The 15,588-nt window shown below is 37.6% G+C and overlaps 1 protein-coding gene and 1 long non-coding RNA gene across 3 annotated transcripts in view; one reads left to right on the top strand and one right to left on the bottom strand.

Annotated features, from left to right (window-relative positions):
- Positions 1-9,614, bottom strand: part of LOC113619431 (uncharacterized) — a 51,850-nt gene extending 42,236 nt beyond the window's left edge. For both annotated transcript variants that reach the window (XR_003432379.1, XR_003432380.1), the window contains exon 1: positions 9,422-9,614. This is a non-coding gene — a long non-coding RNA (uncharacterized LOC113619431). The remainder of the gene's footprint in view (positions 1-9,421) is intronic.
- A 45-nt stretch (positions 9,615-9,659) lies between these two features.
- IFT57 (intraflagellar transport 57) overlaps positions 9,660-15,588 on the top strand; it is a 60,615-nt gene continuing 54,686 nt past the window's right edge. The window contains exons 1-3 of the mRNA XM_027104124.1: positions 9,660-10,127; positions 12,677-12,839; positions 13,672-13,790. Of these exons, the coding sequence (XP_026959925.1) occupies positions 9,922-10,127; positions 12,677-12,839; positions 13,672-13,790 (488 nt within the window). The 5' untranslated portion in view covers positions 9,660-9,921. The remainder of the gene's footprint in view (positions 10,128-12,676; positions 12,840-13,671; positions 13,791-15,588) is intronic.

Genomic DNA, 15,588 nt, shown 5'->3' with positions numbered 1-15,588 from the left:
ATTCTTGGAAGACTCAAACTAACACAAGTGCTTTAGAGAAAAGTCACCTAAAGAATAAGAAATCACTGCCATCTTTAAAAAGAGGCTCTAGAGGAAAGAAAAGGGAGGAACCAAATTTACTGAGTGAAGAGAGGATGGTCACATGGGGTAGGAAACAATGAAAGTATGTGTAGCCGTTCTCATCATTCCACCATCTCAGTCTCAACTGAAAAGAAACCAGAACCATCATCTGGTGTGAGGAAGAGTTAATCAGAGCACGACTTTGGTGGTGTTGAATACAAAGCCAGACAAAGGCAGAAGAGATATAGGATCCAATCAGCCATTGTTAAAACATCATTAAGATTGGTGGCTCAGTCAGACAAGAAGACTGTTAAAATAGATATTTCAACCATGTAGCTAAGGATTAGCGAAGGAAGTTAGTTACTACCGTGTAGAGAGTTGCAATCTCAAATCAGAGGGAAGTAATTTAACTAACTTTAATTTAGTAATTTAAGGGTTGAACTGGAACCTATTTGAAATAAACCTAGTATGAAAACTATGCGCTTAATATTTTCCTTATTGTGGTGACTCTAAAAAGGCTCAAAATACGTCTCATTTTAGGAAGAACCATCCTGGCCATATGCAGCCACTGGGTCTTGAGTTCTAGTCAGATCTCAAGTCTGTAGGGGATCAGAATATGACACACAAAAATAAGCCACTTCAGCATAAGGATTATTTTGAGCTGAAGACAGTTGAGAAATAGCAGACGCCAAAAAAAAAAAAATGTGCTCTGCCCTCCCCATTTGCCTGAAACAAACTTAGATTCGTAAATCACTGGAGACTCTTACCAGCCCAGAGACAGCGCTAAGAGGAATCTACATAACATGCTTTACCAAAACAACCCTCATCTTCCATTGGTTCCCCCATATATTTACCTTGGAAGCTTAAAACCCTTTTCCTTTGTCTTGTCTCTTCTCTACACATTTACTGTTCTTTGTTAAAATGCTACATAAGCCCAAGTTCTAACCACCCGTATGAGTTACTCACCACTGAGTTTCTCTCCTGCATGTGACCTCACTGCACGTTAATAAACTGTTTATTTTTCTCTCGTTAATCTGTCTTTTCAGTCTAATTCACAGAGCCTCAGCCAAAGAATCTAGAAGGGCAGAGGAAAAAGTTTTCAACTTTAGCTTATTGGACACTTTACCTTAGTCATGATTTATTAACCTGGTAACTGCAACTCATTTGAGATAATAAAGCAATTCCCTTAGTAGAGGCAGATACCCTAGGAAATTAGTAAAATTTATGTTTCAAGGAGAATTGCCCCTTGTATTACCCCTTCTAAGACCCTGAGGCTCATTTTGAATTCAAAATTTTATATTAGGAAGGATCCCCACCCCCGAATTGCATAAGCTTCAAGCCCCACAAAGTCAGGATGTGCCCCTAGAGGCTTCTATAGCAGGCTAAAAAGTGCGGACATTGTCCCAAATGCAGGGTCATGTAGGGATGTCAGGCAGGACAGCGATGTGTCCATATTTGCATTTTAGAAAGATTACTCTGGGAACAATGTAGACAAAGTGTGAAAGAGGACTAGGTCTGCTGGGAAAACAGAAGGAAGCTGTCATTGTATTTCAAGCAAGAATAAAGACCTTTTTCCTTTTTATTTTGTGAAAGGACTTCATGTTCCTTTTGAAAGAGCAAGATCCTCTGGGGCATTTCTAATTTTACATATAAAAGCTCTGGCTTCCCATTTCAGAAGTATTATTCTTCCTCCAAGAAGCTGAGGAGATTCAAACCTTCTGCAGTATAACAATCTTTCCTTGCCTTCAGAAAGTAAAATATGGAGTTTCCATACTCAACAGTGTTAACCTACTAGCAAAAGTAAGTAACGTAACAGCAACAGTTTGTTTTAAAATTACCTGTCAGTTTAAAAATTGAAAATATAACAGATTCTCAGAGACCTTTTTAACCCAATAAGAGATTCAAATAGAGTATATGCTATATCCCTGGATGATAAACTTAATATTACAAAAAATATCCTAAGAGTACATATTTTCACATTGAATACATTTTAGAGTTCATCTGGAAGAAGAAGAATATATCATAGTCAAGAAGACTGAGAGAATTAGAGGTGGGTTGTTCTACCTGAGGGAAAATCTTATTTTAAAGCCACAAAAACAAAAACAGTTTTTCTTCACAGGCATGAGAATAAGCAAGGAGAAGTCTGTTCAAAGTCTGAAGTCTGAAAATGGACCAAGTATAAATCTTTCACATTAATAGGGTAAGAATGGGCTGGTAGATGGCTAGCCATTTTCTTCACAGCTCTCTGGGAAACCAGCAACTCCTGCTCTATGTGGGAGCTGTGGGGAAGGTCTCTCCTTCCTCCTGAGGGCTTAGACAATCACACAGGCTATGTACCATAACAACTGTCTACTCTCCCAGAAGGTTACTGTGACAAATCCATACTCTGCCTTGGGGTACTGCAGAGAAGGAAGAAAAGTTTTATACAGAGTTTATGAGTATTCCTCTGAACTCGGTAGCTACAAGTTTTCGAAATGTATATTGGGTGTGCAGATCAAGCACAAAGACATACTGAAAATAAGTTGTTAGAAAGTCAAAAGCATTTTTAGTTTATGCTCTTGATTCAGGACTACATTGGGGTGAGTTCTTTGGAATGCACTTAAACACTTTCCAATTCGAATTCTTAGTGAATGGGACATAGGTGCATGTTCTTCTCCAGATTCTGGAAATACCTGACTCTAAATGGCAGACCCCTTGCTAAAGTTCCTAGGTAGAGAGTCAGCTCATACACCCCTGCACCCTTAAGCAAAAGGCTAAAGGGCATTGTCCCCCATACTAGACACAAAGGAGAGGACCCATCACCTTTATTCTGAAGTTTAGCTCTCCAAGCAAGAGATCTACCTCAATCATATGAATTCTCCTACCAATTTCCCCTAAAACTTCGCAACCCTTCAGAGCATAGGAGAAAAATGGGACTCCAGAGAGAGAAAGTATCACAGGCCATGGGGGTACAGAGGAGGCACAACCAACTGTCTTATGGAGGGGTACGAGAAAAGAATACACTCTACTCTTCTATATCCTAGGTTGCACTTGCCAATTTACACACGTATGCCGTGCTAGAGTATGAGTTATTTGAGCACAGAGAGGAGGCTCATAAGTCTTTGTATCACCATGCCCAAGCATAGTGCCTAACGCATTGTATGTACTCAAATATTTACTGCGAAAAAAAATTCAGAAAATACTCTGTGGCTGTCAAAAGCAAAATACTGATCTCTGGACCTATTAGTCTGGGCTTTCTCCTTCACACCTCCAGAAAGAAAGAAAAAAATTCTCTCGTCAAAATCTCACTAGATGCAAAGGCAGAATGGATTACCTGTTCTACTCATGAAGCAAAATATGTAGGTATGGTGTAGGAAATCATCTCCGCTAAATAGCTAGGAATAAAAATAAGGTGTTTGGATTTAATGTTTGATTACCACGTAATGGTTTGAGCAATGGGTTCCAAAACCTCAAGACAAGGTGCCAATAACCATTTGAAAAACAGGCCATCAGAGAGCCTGGTGTACTGTGTATTGCAATGCAAAGTGTGGCATCTAGCAGATTTTGCTTTTATTAGGTTCTAGGGACCCCCATTAAGAAAGATTTTAGGACATTTATTATTTACCCTCCATCTTGAATTTAATTTTTCCTTGAGGGAAAAAAATGCTGTCCCATAAATAAACTGAATCTTCTCAATCTAGACCTTAAAGAATAAACCTATTTCTATTTAACCTTTAAAACTCTGAAAAATCAATCTTTCTTGTTAGTACCCAACATGTGTCAAATTAAGTGTTACTAACGTATATGATGGAATAGGACTTTATCAAGAAACTAGAATGAGTGTTTCAATATTTGCAGAGTTACCTATTTTGCCATCTGACAGTATATACTACAGCTGATCAATCTTTAGCAGACTCTTTAAAAACAAAAGCTTAAGACTGTCTTCACTACTTCAGAACCACATAAGAAATTCAGAAGTGTTGCATTTTAATGTCAACTGTTGTAGTAAAAGTTGCCAGTGCCTGCCCAGATCCCTTTTCACCAGGCTGATATATGTATTCCCCAGTTGCTATGAATATTGGGGACTCAGTGTTCACAGCTGCATCCTTTTCCAGAAAATTACCCTTGATAATAGAGGCCACCTCACCCAGAGGTGTCTGGGACAGCCCACAGCCAATGACCCAGGAAGACAAGGGTATAAAGACCAGCCATTTTGCCCCACAGTGGGGCACCTTATGGTGCCATTCATGTCCCAGAGAACATATCATGGTGCCCATTACTATGTTCTGTTGAATCTCCTTCCGAATATCTATGATTTTCTCACCATTCTAATTGTTTCTCATCCCAGTTCAGGAGCATCTCTCACCTGACTATTTGAATTGCCTTCTGAATCAATGTTCATCTTTCCATAGTCCCTTCTCTACAATATTGTCAGAACACTCTAAGATGCAAATTTAATCACCTTCCACTTCCCCTCCCACGAAACAGGTGCCTCTACTTGAAATCCTTCAATAACCATCGCCATCACCTACACAGAGGTATTAAATGGAACTCAGTTCACCCATGCACTTTGTTTCTCCTCCAAGAAAATGAGACCATGGAGCAAAGAAAAGCCTTGATATACATATAACACAATGCAACTTGATGGCATTTATCTACCTTGAGAGCCAAAGTTAGCTGAAACAGTTAACTATAATCTTGGAGGCGTTAGAAGACTTCCATTTAGTAGAGAAGAACTAAAAGACTAAGTAAATCCATGGGTTACAAAACCACTCACTTCCCTTTCTAAGTTAGGGAGTTTATTACAGTAAGCTAGGACTGAGTGTGTCCTACTGGTGTTTTGGGCAATAACCTCCTGGACCTCTGGCCCAGGAATCTCTTGGAACATTGGATGTGAAATTTCACAGGTTAAGGTTGGGATGATGATTAGTTCTTAAGTGGGTAACTAATGATGAAAGTCAAACCTACAGTAGTATAATTATGTTAAAGAATAATGTGTGCCTATAGATACTTAAGTATCTAATGTTTGAAAGTTTTGCCTGTTAGAGAAACAGACTGACTTGTGATTCCCATTTATAATACACAGTTGAGTAACTGATTAGACTTTTGGTTTTACATTAAAATCTACCTTTACAACCAGTAATGGAATATTTAATAGAACTTATTTCCCTCCTCTCTCACTTTTTACTTTTAGAGTCAGGAGATTTTATAGTATCTAGAATAGTTTGTCAGATAATATTAAAACAATATAATAAGCTTATGAACAGTTTAAAACCTCTATAGGAATTTTTGTAAATCCCCTCATTAAACTCCACTGTAACAAATTTACTATATTTACAAATTGAATAAGATTTGAATATCAAAATAAAAGAATAAGGTTTCTCATTTTGAACTTCAATGCATTAATAAATTAAATACATTTAACAACTAAAGTAGCCCCTGAAATAGTATTTTCTGGGTTAGAAAGGTCACCCTCAAAGTCATTAGGATCTCACAGTGACATATAAATCCAAGCTCAGATCCTTGCAAAATCATAAAACATCACAAAATTGAGCTGAATTCCTGCATGACAAAAATGTCCCCTCCTTGAGATGGTTCATGAGTTTTCTAGGTCACCACAGTCCCTCCCCATAACACATACACGCATCGCTCAGTCACTCATTTACCTTTACATTCCTGGTTTTTACATAGGCATTAGCTACTTCAACCCATGTCTCTAGAGCAGTGGTTCTCAACCAGAGGGCATATTGTCACCCACGGGCCAGCTGGCAAAGTCTAGAGACATTTTTGGCTGTTACAAGTATGGGTGGGTGCTACTGGCATCTAGTGGGTAGAGGCCAGGGATGCTGTTAAAATCCTACAGTGCACAGCATAGCCCCCAACAACAAAGAATTATCTAGCCTAAAATGTCAATAGTGCTAAGGCCAAGAAATCCTGACCTAGAAGAATGCATCTAAAACCCTCCAACACGGCACAGAGGCCTTACAGTGATCTATCATCTTTGTGTATCCTGGAAACTAATCCATTACATTAAATAGGTCACAAGTATCTCCTTTCTTCATGGTTTATGGAGTCCTCATTTGTATTTAATTTCTTAAATTTTGATGAGTTTCTCTTTTCTTTAAAATTTGTTCTTTATTTCCTTCAAGAAATCCTTCCTTACATTGAGATTAAAGATACTCTATTTTGCTTCCTTCTAACCATCCTACAAGTATTTCACATTTATGTCTTCAATCCATATGGAATTTATGTGCTGGAATTCAGAGATGTAATTTTGTTTCCATATGGATAACCCATAGCATCAACAGCATTTATTGAACAGTTCATCTTTCTCCACTAGTTGGTAACACCAACTTTGTCATATACTGAGTTTCCATGTAAACTCTCAGCTGTTTCCAGGCTATTCTCTATTTATTCCTGTGATGCTATTAAGTTATACTTTTATTAGGGAACTTACTACCTGATATGATTCCTTTCTCTTGCTTCTTTAAATTTACTCTTACATGAATTTCAGTGTAGGCCCTCTTGGAATTATACTTGAAATTGTTTATGGATTAGGTAAAGATAACTGACTTTTCTCATTGATGAATATTGTATCCCTACTTGGATTTTCCATGACTTTAACAATTTCTCTGTAATCATAATGATAGACTTATTCCTGGGTGCTATATATGGTTTGTTTTTGAGGTTTTTGGTTTTTACATATTTTTTCTTTAGTTTGGATCTTATATATGGCTAACTTGCTGAACTGTCTTAATAGCTTGTCTGTACATTCTCTTGGATTTTTCACTTAATCATATTACCTGCAACAGTTTTTTCTTCTGCAATACTTACTAATTTTTTGTCTCATTGTACTGGCTCTGATCTCTAGCACAGTTTTGAAGAGTGGATGTCTTCACTTTGTTCTTGACTTTAAAAGGCTTTGCCTCTAATGCTTCACATTTAAACATTTTTTTCTTTCTAGATTTGTGGCCAATACTTTCTATCAGGTTAAGGAAATTTTATTCAGTTAGTGGTTTTCTAAGTTTTTAACATCCCAAATGGGTGGTACTAGACCATTTATAACACAAAGCAGCTTTGTTCTTTAAGTCTGCCCAGTCTTCCTGAAGGACTTCTTATATTAGGAGATGCAGCTGGAAAGCCTTCCTCCATCTTTGAACCTGCCTCCTTTTCACCCCTAGCCTTGCTCAGCATCTCCCAGGAAAATCTATTTAGCTTAAATCACTTTTGATTGGGATGCTCTTTAGTTTTCAGAGATTAATCCATTCACAGAAATATCTTAAGGGCCCTAAAAACTACCTCCTATCATTTCACAGATAGTTTGCAAGAGATAAAAGAGTTAGAAGCCCAGCTATCAATTGTGGTCAACACATAGAGCCAGGGATAAATCTTTAAGATTCTTGAAAGCATACACATGCCTCAACATTCCATTCTCTTCAAGCTCTTATTTAACTCCTTAGTCAACCAGTGAGCAAGTCCTGCCAAAATACTAACACAACTGTACCCCAAAACTCCTGGGTGGCTGAGGAAGCTGGAAGAGGATTTGAGCGTGTACTCTCACACATGTGAAGGAAACTACCTCCATCAGGCAAAAGACCTCTTGAAGTGTTAAACTGTTATGGGTAAACAAAACTTCAGCAAAAATAATCCCTAGGTCTTATAAAAATAAAATGACATTTCAGTGTTCTTTCCCATCTTTTCTTTCTGTGAGAAAATATGCAGTGTTGAACAGTTGGTTTTTCCTTTGTTTCTTTCATTTTCTTCTGTGCCAGTTACTGGGGGACAGTTTATATTTTAATTTCATCTTTTCTTCTTCACACAGTTAAAGGGGAAAATAATTATTCATACTGGTTTCAAGCCAGGCTGCATCAGTATTGTACCTGGGAAGGAAATGGGTAGATTCTGGGAAAGGTTTTTTCTCCCCCCAATCAAAATACATATGTTGTTGGAGGATTTCTCATCAGCCAAAAAACAATGTTTGACTATTTCATTCTGAGTGTTATATATAACTTTCTGAAAATGTCAGAATATCTTATGTAGGCAGCCTGATTTCAAGTGAACATCTCCTTGGTTATAATCAATTTACCTGTAAAGTCTGACACTGTTCTGAGAGTCATCTAAAAAGCCACAGGTTACTTGTGGATTAATCAAGGACCTCAAAGCATATAACTGAGCTTATACTTTTTTTTTTTCAGTCCTAAAAAGCTATGCATCTATCTTGCTCTCTGAAAGTTATATAGACATACTACAGTACCCTTTACCCACAGGTATGGTGGTTGTTGTTGGTATGTATGGGGGAGAAACACTGTTCTACGGAGGCAAAGAAAAACAACAGTTCGGCAGTGGTGCAGAATCAAATCCAAATTTTCCACTCGTTTTTATTAAAAGCAGCTGTTAATGACCTGCAGTAGGCAAATGATGTCATTTATCTAAAAAAATTTTCAGTGGTCTTCCCCTTTGGGTTATTTTCTACATAAATCAGTCATTTTACATATTCCTTTTCTTTGGTAAATAGAAAAAGGTATTTGCCTTTCTGGTTTTTCACTTTGATCCTTTATTGGTATCAAAAGCAAGTTAGGTCTAGACTGATATTAAAATGAGAAGTGTTCTTCTGCCCATTTTTCTAACAAAAAGATACTACAAATAAATTTTAAACTTCAGTTCTGTCAAAAAATGGGCCTCTTCTATGTTCTCTAGTAGCAGATACAGGAGATCAGAGATCAAAAATCACATAAATACATACATTCAACCTCTTGCCATACATTTTCTTCTCCCAGGAAACCTCCAGCATCCACCACTTACCTCATTTTTTATGTAGCTGGTAGGAAATCTGCTTGATACACAAACTCTTTTTGACAACTGTAAAGCTGTGGTCAATTATGCCCTTTCTTGTATTTTCCAGGTCAACAGCTGCGCAGTACAGTAGTTAACACTCTGTCTTTAGCCACACTTAAGAGTTATAGCGCAGGGAAATTCCTTTCAAGATTATCTCCTTTATTTTGTTGATTTTGAACAAGGAACCCCCAAACTTTACACTACGTGTAATGGGCTTGCAACAGATTAAGCAGCAGGATGTGAGTTTAGAGTTCTTATTTCTGAGGTAGAACAAATCGTTCCTCATGCCTCCTTTCTGCTTATCCTCAGCCTTTCTTCTTCCCCACCCCCTCCCAACCAACAACTTTTCCCAGCCCTGGAATAACAGAGGAGAATTATAATACTTCAAATCTTACAATATATTGTTAAACACAGCATTCCCGAATGAGAGAAAGATTAATGAAAACTCTCGTTGGAAAGCTCCTGAGGTAAGGGGAAACCTATGATATCGACTATCTTTACAACTGTGAAAAACTTTCAGTTTTGAAAAGAAAAGTAAAAAAGATACCAGCAGGTTAGCGTAGCCTTCAATACTGCAGCACGTCTTCCTTTACTCTTTTTAACTGCTACCAGCTGACTCACACTCCGACTCAGGGGCCCTTGGCAACCAACAGCCCAAGCCCCCTAAAGACTGCTAAGGACCACCAAGAGAGCACAGCGGAAACGCCCGCAGACCCTCCTCGGTGTTTAAATTTCAGCGGGAGGAAGCGTGGCCTAACGTGAGTAGGAGAACGCCACGCCCCCACGGGGCGGGGCTGTCTCACAGCCACCGTCTCCCTAGAGGCGGGGAAGGGGCGGGGGCCACACGTGACGTCATCCATGGAGCCCTCCCTGGTTGGAGGGAATTTAGAAGAGACAAGGTGGGAAGGAGGCGGAGTCTAGTTTCCCTGGTGATGGGTTGCCCGGCGGTCGCCTGGTAACCGGCCGCGGAGGTCTTGGCTGAGCCAGCGCAGGCCGCGGAGGTCTGTGGGCCGGGGCTGACGCTGGGCTCTTTCTGTCTGTTCCGCGATGGCAGCGGCAGTGGTCACGCCGTCGGGTTTAGAGGATGGGGTTTCTCGGTCCCGTGGCGAAGGGGCAGGGGAGGCGGTCGTGGAACGGGGCCCCGGCGCGGCCTACCACATGTTCGTGGTGATGGAGGACCTGGTGGAGAAGCTGAAGTTGCTCCGCTATGAGGAGGATCTCCTCCGGAAAAACAACCTGAAGCCCCCGTCCAGGTGGGTGCCCTCGTCCCCCGAGCGCCTGGATACGGGCTGGGCTCTGGGGAGATGCCTTCCTCCGGCCTTCGGGGGAACGCCAAGCGCGGGTTAGCGAACACTTGCCTCTGTCTTCCTTCGCAGGAAAGGGCACTTCACCCCAAACTTGGCGACGGAGGGCCGGACTACTCACGGAGCTTAGGCTTCGTATTTTTGTAGGAAGAGTAAAGGTTTGGAACTACAGATAGGATTGGAAGACAGCTTGCCTAGAGCACACACGCAGCTCCATAAAACACAGTTTTTTTTTTTCGGATTATAAACGTAATAAAACAACCTCATAGAAAACTCAGAAAAAACAAGAAAATGTGTAAAAATAGTACTGCAGTCACTCATAATCTCATCCCGAAAGATGAATGCCATTATCAATTTAGATCTATCTCTAGTTTTTGTTTTTCTCTTTGAGAGCCTGTCCCTACAACTTGTAACTGTGGGTACCTGGACCTTGCTGAGCACTTTGTATGCAGTTAGTAAACTTGTTCACTAATTGCTATGGTTTAAAAGACTTCCGCCTTTGCAGTAACAGTATTCTCGGAAACTGAGAAGTGAAAAAGACAAATGAAATGACAATTATTGGAATTGTCTCTTTCTCATAGAACCCAAAGGCCTGCCCTGTTCTGGTGGGGAATAAGTCCATCATCCTGAAGCCACTGGCATTAGTTACTGAGGGTAGTGGACAGCCAGCACTTTCTCTTCCAGTCAGTGTAGCTTAGTGATAGCCTCATAAATAAGTTTTATAGCTTTCCTTCACATTAGTACTTACTTAATTTTTTGTGTTTATTTTAGATCAAGAATTTGTAGTACTTTCTCTTAAAGGCTACAGCTAGTCTCAAATAATTTCCCTTGACAGTTTGAATCTCATTTCTTGCTCTCTTCCAGTAACTCACATTAGAAGATATGTAGGCTTCATGTAAACTGCCCATATTGCTAAGCCAGTCCATAATAGGAGAAAAGTTAGAGGAAGAATCATTGTTGCTTGATTCATGATAGAAATTGTAGGATTGGAAGTTTTTACTTAAATGAATAGGATAATATAAACAACCAACATCTTCTATGTTAATAAAAATGTGGTTTTTTTCTCCAAGTATATTTTTCAAACTAAAAGAAAGGCCTTAAGGTTCTATAGATATAATCTGTATACTATTTCCTCAGCAGGTTAGCAGGGTACTTTGAGTCATGGATTTGCATGGAAATATCCTAGTTTAATGGTTCTCAAAGTGCATTCAACAGACCAGCAGAATCAGTATCACCTGGGAACTTATTAGAAGTGCAGTCCCACAGGCCCTTTCCCTGGTCTAGTGTATCAGAAATCCTAGGGGTGGGGCCGGGGCCCAGAAGTCTGTTTTAACAAGCCTTCCAGGTGATTCTGATGCCTGCTAAAGTTTGAGAGCCACTGTCCTAGGTCTACAGTATTTAACAGTATCCATTCCTCTGTCTTGGAGTTGTTAGCAGCTGATACGGAAAAGATGGGTTGTTAGTAGTGGGTGAACATATATTGATACCTACCTGGAAGGACTTCATGGCCTTTTTTTCTTTCCAGCTTTCTGTTATCTTTGAGAACATTTACACTTACCCTGCAGGAAAAAGTTTTGGAAACAGGAAGGAGTAGACTGCTGATTCTTATGAAAAATAGTTATAATATCTATAAATCCAAATGTAAACACAATAGTGATGGCTACACATAAAAGCAAAATAAGATCTTTGATCAAACTGACGAATACTGTTGCTAGCAGGTTTTATTCCTGATATGTTTAGGTACAAATCATGTTGACCCTCATAGGGCTATTTTTAGTAGTCTGGGGATTTAACCTAAAGTTAACAAATGTTTGTTAGACTGGGGATGTGATAAAACACAGTGGTTCTTACTCCTGGCTGCACCTTAGAACCACCTAGGAAGCTTTTGAAACATGCCCATACTGGAGCTTCACTCCCAGAAGTTCTGATTTAATCTGCGAGGGAAGAAGCAATGTTTAGTAAGGTAGCAATAGTTTGACAAGATCCTCAAGTGATTCAATATGCAGCCAAGATGAGAACAACTGTTTAACCTAGAGGATAGGTTAGAATCAGTAAGCAAAGATAACAGTGACATTGTAAAAAATGTAAAAATGCATAGTGAATAATCATTAAGGTCTTTTTTTAAACTCTGAGCATCTCTTAATCCCAAATGACCATTTTCTGGAGGTACTCTCTTATTAATTATTCCTGACACATAAATGATTTTGGCCAAAGTTCTACATGCTCGGTTTTTTAACATGACCTGCACTTTCTGGATGTAAAGTCTTTGATCTAATATTTTGTGACCAGTAGTAATTGCCCTTATCCTGTTGATTAAAAACTTTAATGTGAGTGTTGTGGTTTACTAGAAACTTCAAAGAGTGAATTATCAATGTGTTTTGTTGTTAAAGCCATTTGGAAAAAAAAATCCTTTGGCAATTTTGGATTTAGCTCCTTTAGCTACTATGGACTTGTTTGAAATATTTCATATTCTACCCTCTCCCCTTCTTTTGAAACAGACACTATTTTGCACTGCCTACCAATCCTGGGGAACAGTTCTACATGTTTTTCACTCTTGCTGCTTGGTTGATTAATAAAGCAGGACACCCCTTTGAGCAGCCTCAAGAATATGATGACCCTAATGCAACAATCTCTAACATATTATCTGAACTTCGATCATTCGTAAGTGTAAACAACTCTCTTCTTTCTGCATGTTCTCAAGTTAGGACATTTTTAATATTGGTAATACAGCCACATAAATGCTAGCCTTTTAGAAGAATTCTCTTTGAATAACTATATACACATGCATATATATGTGTATATATGTATATATATAATTATATCTAGATTTATTTTTCAGGTAAAATCGTCTCAGAATGGTTGATATTATAACATTAATGCCACTTCTAAACATGTTTAGTGTGCACACATTATAGCCCAAAGTAATAATATTTTTCTTAATCTTGATATGTCTCTGAGATAAATTTATGGATACTTAGTTCTCCTTCTAAAAAATGACTAAAAACTAGGAAGCTGGAACACTGTATTTTGAAAGGGAACTTTGATTTAATAGACCATGATAACAGTTGTACTTTTCTGACTTTTCCTGGGGACAAGCAGTAAGAATTTTTGGCACACATGTTATTGATTTTTGACAAGTGAATCACTTCATCCTTCGCATGGTTGTTTAATGATATGATACCAACCTAGTGGTTATACTGAATTTTCACCCTAACAAGATCGATGATTTTTTCTGCTGTCATGAGGTTATTGCCTTTTAATTTGATACTTTTGACAGTAAAACATATTCATTTTCCTTTAGTATTTCTGTACCAATGGATTAAAAAAAAAAGACTAAAGAGATGGATTTCTAAGAAGCAATGTAATTAGTTATTTTAAATCATATTTGAAGAATAGAGAAGTGATACATTTATTCAGCAGTACTTTGCTTAAAATATTTTGACATTTGCAATATAAATAACAAATTATACCCTGTTTATCTTTTGTATTTCAGGGGAGAACTGCAGATTTTGCTCCTTCAAAATTAAAATCGGGTTATGGAGCACATGTATGCTATGTTCTTGACTGTTTAGCCGAAGAAGCATTAAAATATATTGGTTTCACTTGGAAAAGGTAAAAATTACCCCACCTGGCAACAGTAATTTTATGTGCGGAGCTTTTTGTTCTAAGGGTTCAGAGCTGTTTAGTTGAACTGATAGGAAGTATTTCTTCTTGACTGTTCTAAACTGAAAATGCCACACTTAATTAGAAAACTTAGTATAGACAAAATTGGAATATCTGGTATCTTCAAAACCAGTTTTGATATTGTGCCCCTTCCCAGTTCAGATATATAATTATTAAGGATTTAACTGTAACTGTATATCCTGGTCAATTTAGGACTTTTTTAAAAGTTTCTTTGCATATGTTTATTTATACAACCAAAGATAGTATATACATGGGGGTAAATGATAGCTACAGATTTAAGGAAAAAATGGAAATTAATATAGTATTTTAAGTGGGATTTTCTCCTTTGTTTATAGTGACTGGGCAAGAATAATACTGAAGAAGCCACCTGACACTCTGTTAGACATTGTTCATTGCTTCTTTCTCTGACCTGTGATTTGTTTATATTTCTATTGTTGTATCTATACCATGGTATTAAAGTCATTTGTTTACAGGTCTGGCTTTCTTGCTAGAAATTATGAAATCTTTGTATGTACTCTATGGCAGTTAACATAGCATTTGATATATCATAGATGCTCAATAAATGTTGACCACATGGATAAGGGAATAAAATATTAAGAAACTATCAATTTGTATAGGTTATAATTAGAAAATATATAAATTTGGTCCTTTGGAGATTGGGATTATTGATAGGTTAGAGACTGTGGAAGGCATTATTCAGGTTAAAAACATGAGCAAGCAGTGAATTTGGATTAGAACTACCTTCTTGGAAAGGTGTATATATTGTTTGTATATTTTAATGTATATTCAGTTACATTCTCTCAGGAAAGTTATCTACTCTCTATTAATGAATACTTTTAAAAACGTACTTGGCTTAGGTTATCATCAGGTTGAACCATATGAAATTACCGATATTCATCTATTTTTGAACTAAAAAAAAGTGGTAATTTCATACGCTCCAACCCAAACAGTACCGCTTAGTGCAGTGTGAAGAATGAGTACATAATCTACATTACTTCTTTATTAGATTCCATGAAATGTTATGAGATATCCTGCATTTGGCATTTTTTAAAAATTATTAAATCTATTGCCTAATGAATTCTAAATTCACCAGAAATTATTGGTATCTTAACCACTAAGATAACCAATTGGTATCTTTCCCCCCATGTATATACGGTTCCTATAAATTATACAAATCACAATGCGTGACCAAGAATAAGCTATGCTAAGAAACAAAGTACCAAATTAAATAGATAATTTGGTACTTCCTTTGTTTCTTAGCATATCTTATTCTTGGCCACGGATTGTGATTTGTATAATTTATAGGGACCGTATATACATGGGGGGAAAGTAGGGGGAAACATTGAAAATAGGGATTAGAGAATATATCAACTATGTGATATGTAAGTGACGTAGAAGTTACATGTTTATAGATTCTTATTTTATATATCTAAATATGCTAAAACAAACCAGTAAAAAAAAAAAGGGAATTATTCTTTAAGAAGATTGATTTGGTTTGTAGTACTTTACTTCCTTAATATTAAATGTCGATTTTTGTATTTTGTTAACCTGAGGTATGGATTTTTAAAATAACTTTCCAGAAATAAATGCAAATACTTTTTTTTAAAGATTTATTTATTTTTTTAATTTTATTTATTTTTGCTTCATTGGGTCTTAGTTGCAGCACACGGGATCTTCATTGAGGCATGCAGGATCTTTCTTTGTGGCATGCAGGCTTCTCTTTAGT

The sequence above is a fragment of the Aethalodelphis obliquidens genome, unplaced genomic scaffold (assembly GCF_003676395.1).
Source record: "Aethalodelphis obliquidens isolate GAN/ISIS:26980383/991018 unplaced genomic scaffold, ASM367639v1 scaffold1, whole genome shotgun sequence".
In the NCBI taxonomy this organism is placed as follows: domain Eukaryota; kingdom Metazoa; phylum Chordata; class Mammalia; order Artiodactyla; family Delphinidae; genus Aethalodelphis; species Aethalodelphis obliquidens.
This window is presented reverse-complemented; position numbering and strand designations above follow the sequence as displayed.